General features: G+C 36.0%; 1 protein-coding gene across 2 annotated transcripts; it reads right to left on the reverse strand.

The window, feature by feature from the left end:
• Nucleotides 1-272: 272 nt before the first annotated feature.
• SYT4 (synaptotagmin 4) lies at nt 273-12,006 on the reverse strand. 2 transcript variants are annotated; one of them, XM_040091263.2, is made up of 4 exons: nt 11,560-12,006; nt 7,910-8,718; nt 6,190-6,310; nt 273-3,220 (listed from the first exon to the last, which is right to left on the reverse strand). In XM_040091263.2, the coding sequence occupies exons 1-4, from the start codon at nt 11,591-11,593 to the stop codon at nt 2,913-2,915; spliced, it is 1,272 nt and encodes a 423-aa protein (XP_039947197.1). In that variant the 5' UTR covers nt 11,594-12,006; the 3' UTR covers nt 273-2,912. The 2 variants fall into 2 exon arrangements, with proteins under 2 accessions (XP_039947197.1, XP_039947196.1); XM_040091262.2 differs by having other exon boundaries at nt 7,904-8,718.
• Between the last annotated feature and the right edge of the window lie 440 nt (nt 12,007-12,446).

Consider the following 12,446-nt stretch of genomic DNA (forward strand, 5'->3'; position numbering starts at 1 on the left):
AATTGATTTAAATGAGAAGAGGGAAAACAAAACAAAACAAAGCAAAACAAAACAAACGAACAAAAAACCCAAACAAGCAAACAAACAAAAACCCAAACCAACCAAACAAACAAAAAACCACTAAACAAAAAAAATTTCTATTTACAGGGTATTTTACATTTAATAGAAATGTTGTTACTTCCCTTTTCCTTTCCCATTCCAACCCCCTAACCTCAACAAAAACCTGCCATTTAGCTGGTAGAAATATTGACCCTTAAGCTGCTATAAAAACTAAAAAAAAAAAAAAAAAAAAAAAAAAAAAAAAAAAAAAAAAAAAAAAAGCCCCAACCAAAACACATTGGTGACGACTTGCTGGATGCAAAATGAAAGATGATTATCACAGCCCAGCATTAATTCAAAAAGATGAATTGTTATCCCCTAATGTCATATTTTGGAGACAGATGATGCCTGTCATCTGATTTTTAGAGATAATGAACTACTTATGGGCCAGCATACAGAAACCTCCATCTTTTATAATTGCAAGATGCCCCACTCTCCTTGATGCAATCATTTCCAGCTCAGTTCTTTCCTCTTCAGAAATTGTAACAACTCTGATTTTGTTATACTGACCTAAACTCTCCCAGTCTCCATTGTATAAAACAATGCTTCCCCATATCCATGGTCTTGGTGACATTTCTGGGTTGACTCAGAAGAGTTTTGCTCTGTCATTGTGCTTCAAGCTCCGTTGAAGACTGTGGGCATCTTTTGTTTCATTTGGTGGCTTTGGATTAGCTCTGCTTGAATGTGGCTGGCAAACTCTAGCCCTTAAGTAGTTAATCAGCTTTCTAAAGAAATAATCAAAAAAGATTCCTCTCCTTTATACATACAATACGCAATATTTTTACATTTAGCATTATCATAAAAAGCATGTTTATGTTATTTTGAAAATGTATTTTTACAGAAATCTATAAACACTGTTGTATCAAACACATTCTCAAAAACTGGAGAAAATACTGACACAAAACCTGGAAGAGCTTCAATGGAATTCTTCCAGTACTATTTGTCTACTTGCATATTTCATATTTCAGTGTCCTTTCCTGCAAACATAATTTGGCCATATGAGAACAGGTAAAGTAGACAACAAATCCCCAACAGTTTTAAGTAGGACCTAGGTCTGTTGTTTAATGAAAGTAGATTGACATTCAATGTATGTTTGGTGTGGTCTAACCTGGCATGCCCATTTTGCTACCTTTACTCACAATGAGCAGTACCTTAATTCCCAAGTAATCTAATTCTCTTCAATGGGATTACACGTGACAAATGATGTATGCAAAAATACTGAAAATGGTTTACATTTTTTTTTAACCCTTCTTATGTCAACAACTAACATCACTATCATCTTCTTTATTCATATTGTACTTGAAAATTAAGTAGGACTAATACTTGCAAGCAATTCTGTATCAGAAGTTAGTGCACAAACTTAAGGAAAAAATCTGCTTGTAGTTGTGCTATAGTTCTGACAGTCTAAAAACCTATTTGGTGTGACCAAGACAAAATTTCACAGGTCTAAATGCTTTATTTATACACTTGTTATTGTTACACTTGATATTTCCTCAGCCGGACACAATTTAAGTTTAAATAGATGTGTCACACTGACATAAAATCAGGATATTTTTGCTTACCACCAACCATTTTCAGTACAGTCAGTAACGTACATTAATTCATATAATCAAAAGTACTTTCCAAGTACTTTTTATACATAATATTGGAGAAATTATAAAGTGAATTTGATTTCCTCTCCTGCAAAATTTTAAAAATGCACTGAAGTTTGTATATTGGTACTTCTGTAATGGCATTTGTTACAGCCCAGGAGGTTAAACACTGGAAGTTAAACAGCAGAATAAGTTTTTCTTTGTGTCACTATTTTGTTTATTCTTTAATGAAACTATTTAAAAAATCAACTTTTTTAGTACTAGTGAATTGTTAAAATATAATTGGTGAAAAGTAATTGATTGTAATATCCTGTATGTGATCTCATCTCAACAGAAATTATTTTGTATGGCTTGAAATGTTTAAAGTGTAATCCTACCTAGAGGAAAAAAATGCAAGCCATATCTAACCCCAAATTCTAGCTACACTGTAACATGTACAGTCACCCGTAAAGGAGCCCTTTTAATAAAAAAAAAGTATGATAATTTGATCATTAGCTTGAAGTATGTATCTATTTTGGTCACTGTAATAAAACAAGTCATATATATAAACTTACTAAAAAAATCCAAGTGTAAGTAATTCCATAACATTTCGATGCTTTAAAAAATAGTTCACACAACGTGATATGTAGAGCAAAATGCTGAAAACATTTTCATTCTTTGGGATGATCAAAGTATAAGTAACCAACACTTACAAATAATGATTAATTTTTCATAAAAGAAGGTTTTTGGTGGAGGGGCAGAAGGAATTCCCCCCCTACTCACCCTCAATCCCCATGGCTTTTATAGATCCATCCCCTTCTCTAATAAGCCACAGGTTGGGTCTTTTTTTGATATTTTGTAATAAGGTTATCTTCCATATATGAGTCACTAATAAGTGACTCTTTCAAAACATAGTTTGCTCTTCTTGAGGTTTTCAGTGCTTGAGAATTTACAGGCCACTTAAACTCTAGAAGAATATTAATCTGAACTAATTATGTTAAAGTTTAATGAAATAGAAATTCCGTTATTTACTGTGAAAATTAAGTTACCTTCTGTTCTAATAATTCGATCCAATTTTTTTCAAAACCTCTGCCCCCTTGGGGAAAAAAAAAAAAAAAAAATCTTGTAGTTAAAAGCTTGTAATTATACATAGCAAAAAATAACAACATCAACAAAAAAAACCCTTCTCCTTGACTATGGAAATATATATAGTTATTTAAGATCCAGCCCCTCTCTAAGCTGCTAACCATCGCATAACATATGCCATTTGGCAATTTGTCTTCTAGGATATTCACAAATTTCTTTCCAGTGCTCTCCACCTGTTCCTTCTGCTGAAGATCCCAAGGTTAACCGGCCAATCACCTCATTCCTTGACCCCCTATCTGAATCTAAAACCAGAAATTCAATGCTGATATCATCAAGGCCCTCACAAGGAATGTCAAAGACAAACAATTCATTGAACACAGCATTGGGGGTGCACTTCTTCACGTGGGTTTTCTTTTTAGAAATTCTCTTCTTGGCATGGTACAAGTTCACTTTGACATAAGGGTCTGAAATGAAAAGAAAGAGCACAGATCAGCTATTGAACAGTGTTTAGAAATTCCTTGATCTAGTTTATGGTAAATTCCATAATTATCCAATATAATTACATCACTCTGAGTAGTTGTTTTAAGTTATTAAAGATGATTCATCTAATCTAATTTTTAATTTTTTTTTCTTTACATTTGAATTATCCCCTTCATGGTCACTGAAACTGTATTCAAAGTAGGCTGTGAAGTTTAGACTGTGATCAAATGCGGGTGTTTCTTTCATGAGATAAATCCTATCCTGCAGTCCATTAAACCAACAATACCTCTACCACATTCAAAAATGGTATGAAAGTGCACAGTTCTAAAGGTCTCTGAAAAATATTCATCATTTTTCACACATGCTACTTGGATATTGTCATCAGCACTAACCTAACTCATGAAAAGCAAATCTTCAGAAAGGAGTGAATATACTTGGGCTGAGAGAATGGATGTGATAGTTCTGCTGGGGTTCTGTTCAAGTCAATTAACCTGGTTAAATTGAGGCCACCAATTGTTATTGAACGAATTTGACACTAAACTTTAAATGTGAGGGTGCATTTACTGTTGGAATGTGTGTTTGTCTTTACACTTGCGTTGTACTACTGTTGAATACAGGAAGGGAAAATGTCCATTTTTTTGCTGCCAACCAACTTTGAGTTTTTGCATCCATCATAATTATTTAATCGTTGTGAAGTTCCCTTGCAACTGTCTTCAATAATGGCCATGTTTATTCTTTCAGAGGAGACATTTTATAAATCAACCCTTTCAATTACCTTGGCATGTATTCAGCAAAATTTTGGGCCTTTCTCCAGGTTCTCATGGTGCAATGATGTACTACAAAATCTTCTCTGCTGAACATGATAGTTTATGTAAACAAACAGCCAAGTTAATCATCAAGCCAAGTTTCGTATTACTTTTTTTTTTCAAAAAAGTAATACTAAACTGAATAGTATTTATACATTTTATGTCAAAGTTATCAGACTGAAATGTTGGAAGAATAAAAGTTATGTTTTTCCTTGAACTCACAATAGTCTACTAGAAGTGGGGTGTAATAGAGTACAACTTCACTTTCATATTCTATTACCATAATGAACATTTCAAAAACAGGGCTTAATGAAAACACTGACTGGCTTTGAAATTATTGTGTATCATACCAGCATTAGAAATATCAAAATCAATATCAGTCAGTGGATTCATACTGGTTTCCATTTCTTTTTGTAGGATGTTTTCTGTTACCTTTGACCAGCTACTAGATATGGCTAGAGAGTTCCATTTGATTTTATTAGGCTAATAAAGGTAACTCAAAACCAGTGACCAAGGAAATCAAGGAGACTGTGAAAATGGAAGAGTTTCTGAGTATAAAACATTTCCCTTCTCAAGGAGGTTGAATTGTGGAATTGCTTATTTTATCCCATAGAAACACTGTTTCACCCTCCTCTTTTTCAAAGATTGATGTTGGGATGAGGGCAAAGTCACAGAGGAAATTACAACTGTACTGAGTCCAGTATACTACTGACACCCCAATATCTATTGCACAAGGCCTTATTGACAAACAGAAAATAGTGAAAATCTATTTAAATGAAGTAGATGTTCAGGTGCAACTTGGGTGCCTCCAGAAATACTGGGATGGCATTCCCATTATAGTTAGCAAGGCTCTCAGGAAAGGCTTTTCTCAGGAAAAGCAAACAAATTTTATAGCTTTATTTTTAAGAGATGCAGTAAACAATGGATGTTACATAGGGTCCAAGCTGATGCTGTGACTAGGAGGCCTTTTTTTACCAAGTTATTTTCCCACCTGGGTATACATCAGACAGGTCTATTGAGATCAGCTGGCTATCATGCTGTCTTCATGAAACCACTATCTTCTGTAACTCGGGGGTTGATTTTTAAAAGTATATATCCTCTCTCTTATTTAAATAAATTATTGGGCTCCATATACATCCTTTCTCCTTCTGATATGTGAAAAAAATTTTGATCAAAACGAAGATTTAAATGGAACTTGGTGAGAGTTACCTATAGCTTTGTTGCATTGGATTCAGGATCAGCTCACTTTCCAGATAAATTGCAATATCAGAAATTTAAAAAAGGTATTATTGGCTGCAGTGATAATTATTCACTCTTTCCCAAAACTACTTCCTCTTCTGCTTCTTTCATAATGTGAAACTGAAATTAAAAACTATAAATTCTATAAAGAAGCAGCAGCAGATGTGGTACTACAGCCCTTTTTTGTGTACTGTTGTTTTTGTGTGGCTGTCTTATATACAGGACAATAAATTTTATACTGTTAGTATGTTATGTAGTATGTTATATTGCCTTTATGTGCAATTCTAGAATTTACTTCAGACAAGGTTCCACTTGAATGAGAAATGGCAGCAGACAAGGAGGAGAGAGGATAAAAACTGAGCCCTCTCAGCGCACCCCAAGTTTGGCTCACAATAAAGCATGTGTGTCATGCTGCAGCCTCCTCCCAGCACTGGCACAGCTCACCTTTCCACTTTGCAAAAAAAATAAATATTAGTGCTCAGTGGGCCAAATTCAACACAGAGGTAAGAGGCTGCTTTTCTTCTGAGGTAAATCATGTGATGAACTCACTCAGTACTGATCTTCTACAAATAAACTCTTTTTTTGTCATAAATAAAAGCTTTTTGGTATCTGCAAACAACATCCCACGCTTATAGCAGATGGATTCTGTTCAAGACAATCATAAAACTCATTGGTTTCCACTGCTAACAGATGTCACTTTTTTATGTGATTGAAGAACAAAATTGTAAAATACATACTCTGGAAATAAAGCATTGACCTAGATATGAATAAAAGGAATTGGCTGTAAATAATAGAAACATAATTTCTGCACTTATGGAATATTTTTGGTCTTTGAAATGCCGCATTTTGGCTATCTTTTGTCATTCTGTTTTATATTCTTAGGGCATATTCATTATTAAAACCGTTACCTGATAATCCTGACACATCAGACTTAGGTAGATGCCTGGCTTTTAGAACAACGACAGTGAGTGTGTTTGTTGTAGATTGATAACACAGAGAGACCAGCAATTCTCCACGACCAGATGATTTCTGAGGAAATTAAAGAAAAAGGAAAAAAAAAAAAAAAAAAAAAAAAAAAAGGAATAAAACTATTTATAAATAGTTATATTGACCAAGCTTTAAACCAGAGTTAAAAAGTTTATAAATTGTCACAGAAGTGTATGCTCTGAAACTATGTAAAAGGACATAATATATGGAGTTATTCTGATTTTTATAGTAAATACAGTTTTATTTTATATTATTTGTATAACTTTTCCTATGATAGGTTATCAGACTGAGCAAAAATAAAAAAAATAAATGGACAGTATAGGTTGACATGACATCACTGTCTTTGGAGAGTAGAAATGAAATCCTGAGGAAAAAGAGATCTCATTTAAAAAATAAAATTACCTTAAGCAAAGCAAAATTCCATAAAAATATATCAGGGAAAAAAGATCTAGTACAAGTAAAGGAAAAAAAAAAAAAAATCAGTAAATTATTTTAAACAGGAAGGATTCAAACTGCCAGTGAAATCTTATCCCCTGACAGTTTCTAAAGCAGTATAATATACATGAAATAAAGGTGAGAACAAAGGTTTTCTCTATGATTGTTTGATTTGAATTTGCAGGAGTAGTTTATTTCAAAGGGAGGAGGAAGGCAAGGGAAACAAGAGAAAATAGTACCTTATATACCAGAAAATCCAAGTAGTTATCAACAAAAGATCAGTGACATTTGTTGCATTATAGTGATAGAATTCCAAAATAACAGTATTAGCTATAGGTATGTTGCCTAGTAGACTTTTATTTATTTGGCAGTATGCTTGTCATTTGAAACCAATCCTGTTGAACATCAATACACATTCCACTTCTTTAGCAGAGATTTAAGAGACGTGTATGCAATGCATGTTCCCTTGTTGTGGTTTAGCTGGGGTGTAAGTTACCCTTAAATTCTGAACTGAGACAACACAATATGAAATATTTTTTGTCCCAGTAAAGTCAGTAAGTTTTTTTGGTAACTCGAGCAAGTCTACAGCTCCACCCTTACTACCTTTATAAAGCTGCAGTCTGTATCACAATTCATGAGGGACAAGGTGGTGACAGCAGCAATGTGCAAGAACACGCTACAGCATCAGTATGGTATCTATCAGGTCCCACTTCCCTGACTAAAGACTACCTACATTCCTTAAGAATGCACTATACAACCCATGCAGTTGACATTTCCATTTACTTCAGTAAGATTTAAGAAAGAATGATGTCAGATATAAAAGGGGATGGAAGAAAAAGGGAATAACACATAAATATTTTTATTCTTTAATATAAAAGTAATTAAAAGCAAATAAGTGGGGGTTGAGTCTGCTTGAGCTAACTGGAATGGGTCAACTCAAACCTACTGGACCAGTTGAATAAGAAATTAGAGCTTAGGGGGGCATTAGCAATTTCTTTCAAAATGCTTGCTGTAACTTTTTTTTTTTTTTTTTTTTTTTTAATTGCATATATGTAATGGCTTCCTCACACTCCTATTAGGAAAGTAGGAATTCAATTGAAAGCTTTTTAGCTTTTCTTTCCAAGATGGCAGCAGCATTACACAAGAATCATAACTAACCCTATCACAACATTTTCAAACTTTGAATAAAAAAGATGTTACCCTAACATTTCTTTTGATGATCTCTCTGTCCATTAGCAGCCTTCCTTCTGAGAGTTCAGTTCCAGCAAGGGGGATGAGGACTTCTCCAATGACATCATCTCTGGAAAACCTGTCGAAGCTCAAGACCATGAAGTGAAGTGTTAAGTCTTGAATTTGGCTGTAGGGGATCCCATAAAATGTGAAAGTCTCATCAAAAGCTGGATCTAAGGTTTTTCTCAGCACTCTGGTTTTCACCTTGTGCTTTTTCTCAGGCAGGATTGTCATTTTGATGTAGGGATCAGAAGTCATTGACTGTTCATCCATTGCTGGCAGCCCACGAGCTTCTTTGATGTTCACTACAAATGCTTTTTTCTCAAAGTTGTACTCTAAGGAGAAAAAAAGAGTTCCTAGCTTGTCTTGTTTATCTTCAGATGACAGTGAAGTGATGGATTTTAAGCTATCAGGGGATACTGAATCTTTCTTCCTTTCTGCAAATTGCTTAGGAGATGAATTTTCAAGATCTGGAAAGCCTTGCATTTTTGTGGTTGCTTTGGGGAAATTGCCATTTAGATCTCTCTTCTCCAGGTCAAGATGGAGAGAATTCTTTGGCATTGCTAATTTGTTCTTTGTTTCACTTTTATCATCTGCTCCAAACTTCTTCTTGCTGTTGAGATTCTCAGGGTAAATATCAACCCCCTTCAGAACATGGACAAACTTGTATGGAGGGGTCTTATTGGACTTGGAAGATTTGCGTTGGCAGCAGATCCAAGCAAAGAGGGAGACAGAGAAGACAAGGCCAAATGCACTAAAGATCCCAACCACTGTAGGAATTTCATCTGCAAATCAAATGAATAGCAAGAAACACATAAGCATGAGTACCTTGAATTCTGTGTGATAGTTAATAAAGCAATAAATTAAAAAAAAAAACAAATATACAAGATGGTGATGTCAGCAGGATTGACAGACTGGAAGCGCTGTGCATTGTACACATTGCTCGCCACCTGCAGGCCACCAGTGTGTAGTCCCACTCGAAGGCTTGCTTGTTGTGCGAGTATTTTTCCATATATGGAGAGTTAGGGAGGAAAATACTATTCCCATCCTAATAATAATCACTGTGCATAATTTCTCTACTGTCTCAACCCTCTGTGTGTAGTTTCTGAGCTTATATGTCTGTAAATAATACTGGGTCTCAGCGGGTTTGGTTTTACAGAGTTTACAGCTAACAGTTGTTGGTTAGCTAAAACACACTCTGAAATGTACATTACATATAGATCCATCATCTGCTTTCTATAGTGTTTCCTAGAATACTTTGTACAATCAATAAGCTATTTTTTAAATGATCTGTTCCCATAATTGCCTGGAGGTATCTTTTTAAAGAAATGAGCTTAATTGGAGGTTGTAGCACTCAAGAGTTTCATGGGGATTTTCAGTACTTTGCAGGAGGAATACTATCAAGAAAATTTAGAATAATCATATAGCAAGTGCCTTTTCCAGATGGATGTGACATTAGGTAGCACATTTGAGTTCAAAGCAGAAAAAATCATGTGAAGTTTATCATTGATAACTGCTAAGTTTTACATTTAAGACACTAAAGCAAAGCTTATGGGGAGTTTACAGAAAGGGTCAGTACTACTTAGCAGTATATAAGAAAAAACATAATCCTTTATGATTTTAATATAAATCCTATACTTGCACTGAAAAAGAGAAACCTGAGAAAGTGTTGCAACCTCCATTGCCATGTGGATATATTATTTACATATGGAATATCATTAGCCTTTCAAAGCATGCATCAAAGGGTAAATGAGCACAACTAATTAGAAATCCAATTTTGCCCATAAGTAACATTACTAAGTGAGTTTAAACCTCCCACTATGCAATAATCAGAGTTTAATCTTTATTCCCTTCAACCCTGGATGTCCAATAGAATATTAATGTTGTGACATTGTTTATGCATAAAGGCAATTATGTAACAGTTCTGTTTCTCCCTGGTTGTTCTGGATGAGTAAAAGAAAACTCTCACCCTGAATTACTAAATTACTTCATCCAGGCAAAAGCTGGATGTGTTGCCAATACACCCTTGCCTTATAGTGGGATGATTCAGAAAAAATAAATCCACAACAATACTATCAGAGCAAAGTAGGACATAATGTTCCAACACTGAAAGGATCAGGCCTGGCTATTAATTTTTTATGACAACATTTTCCTGATGCCTACAAGCTGTACAAGTCTATATACTAATACTTAATAAGAACTTGATGAAATGACTAAAAATCATATACATAACCAAGAAGTATTTTTCCTAACTTGTGGTTTTGAGTTCCAATTATTTCCTGGGCTGCATAAATTTAAGTATACATGGTATAAAAATAGAAAGATAAAATAAGTATTTTTCCTAACTTGTGGTTTTGAGTTCCAATTATTTCCTGGGCTGCATAAATTTAAGTATACATGGTATAAAAATAGAAAGATAAAATTAATGGAAATGTAAAACTAATCAGAATACTTTATTATCATTTAAGAATGGTTTATACATTTACAATACTTTCTCATAAGATAATAGACTTTTTATAGTAATGGATATTATGTTCTACTTTAATTCTACAACTACTGAAAGTAGTGGTAGAATCAATTTGATGTTTAAAATATTAATTATCTTTCTTAAATAAGTAATTAGACAAGCATGATGTCACAAGTGTGGTTACAAATCTCAAGCGGGTGTGGAATAGGAAAGAAAATGAAACCGTGACTAAAATGGTTTTATATTTACAACAAATTGTGTCAAAACTTGAATTTCTTGTTTTTGTCATAATCAATTGGTTAACATTCAAGGCAATGCATTAGTAGAAAACATCATCTCCTGATTCTGGGAGAAGTTATTATTCCAGTTACGTGATATAAATCTGGAGTCTCTTCATTAAGTCAGTGGGATGATCCTTGAATCAAACCACTGCTAAAGCAAGCGTAATGTAGGTTAGAGTCAATATTTGTAAAGCAGAGTTCAGAAACATTCCATCTTACTGCTTTTCTGACTATAACAACTTATGTATGCATTTTATAGGTGCACACACATGACTGTTTCTGAAACTTCTGGTACCACACTTCATGCAGTGCATAGAAATGACAAAACTGAAAAGTTCATTGTCATCTTTGTTATTCTCAATGAAACCGGGTTGGTTAAAATGCATCTGTTAGCTAAAACCACTGAAATCCTGTATTTTCATCTTCCTAGCAATGTCTTTTCACTTTGACTAAAGGTTGACCTACAAGAAGAATAAAAGGAATGACAATTATTCCAAGAATGAGTCAAACAAAGATTTTCTCTGTGGCAAAAGGTGCATTTACATCATCTAACTCTTGATGCACATCACTTTAACAGAGACAGAGAAAACAACCCCAAGCCCCTCTCATCCAAAACCGCACCTACAAAAACCTCTTTATCTCTTCCGGTACTTTACCAGGGAGAAGGAACGGAGAAGGAAGAAGGAAGGGAGATTTGGGAAAGAAAGCAAATTCGAACAACTTCTGAGACCTGAAGAGAACTGGGGGAAAAAAACAGGTCTCTCCCAACAAGCGGCGTGCTGGGAGGCACCGGGAGGCTCAGCAGAGGCTCCTTTTCTCCCGGGGAGGGGAGAGGAGCATGGCCCGGCCCAGGGTGCGGGGAGCCGGGACGCGCTTACCGAACTGCTGGCTGCTGTCCGCTATTGGAGCCATGTTGGTGTCGAGCGATGTCCGCGGGGCTGGAGCCGCTGTCCGGGGCTGGAGCCGCTGTCCGCGGTGCTGGAGCCGCTGTCCGGGATGCGGGAGCCGCCTCGCCGGATGCCAAGCGGCCCGCCCGGGGCACCAAGCGCGCTGCCCTGCTCTCCCCTGGCTATCCGCTCTCACGGCGCCTGGGTAATCGTCTTTGACAGCGCAGTTAAAAAAAAAAAAAAAAAAAAAAAAATTAGAAAGAGAGGGAAAAAGGAAACATCAACAAAAAACAACCAAAACCCGGAGACACAAGCGGTGAGGACAGTGGAGGATGAGGCTGTCAGGGGACTGGAGGAGAGGGGGGAGGGGAACCTTCGATCCTCCCCTTTGCACACTGATTTGCAACCCCCTTCCTGTTTTGGCTCTTCTGAGTAGCTCTGCTCTGAGACTGAGTACGTGGTTGAAACCCAAATTGACGCAATCCTGACGCTACAGGGCTGAAATCAGCACCTTTCCCGCCTCCCTCCCCCTCTCCCTAGCCACCACACCCTCCCTCCCTTCTTCTCTGTCTCTCTCTCTCCCTTCCCACACCCTCCTCCTCCTCTCCATACCCGTCCCTGTCTTGGAATTGAACACACACTCATTGATTATTTTAAGTGCTTGCTGCAGGTTATGAGCTCCCCCACACACCCCTCCACTGGACACAAACAATGAAATGGCTACGTCTGTAATTCAGTGCCCCCTCTGAAAAACATGGGCGTGCCTCTTTTGCCAAGGTAAAATCTATTCATTTGCTTAATTAACTATTAGCTGTACAGGTTACAACAACAATGTGAAAGAGTTGCTAAGCTGAGACAGTCCAGACACCTCAGCTCCA

This window comes from Hirundo rustica, chromosome Z (assembly GCF_015227805.2).
Source record: "Hirundo rustica isolate bHirRus1 chromosome Z, bHirRus1.pri.v3, whole genome shotgun sequence".
Taxonomy (NCBI): domain Eukaryota; kingdom Metazoa; phylum Chordata; class Aves; order Passeriformes; family Hirundinidae; genus Hirundo; species Hirundo rustica.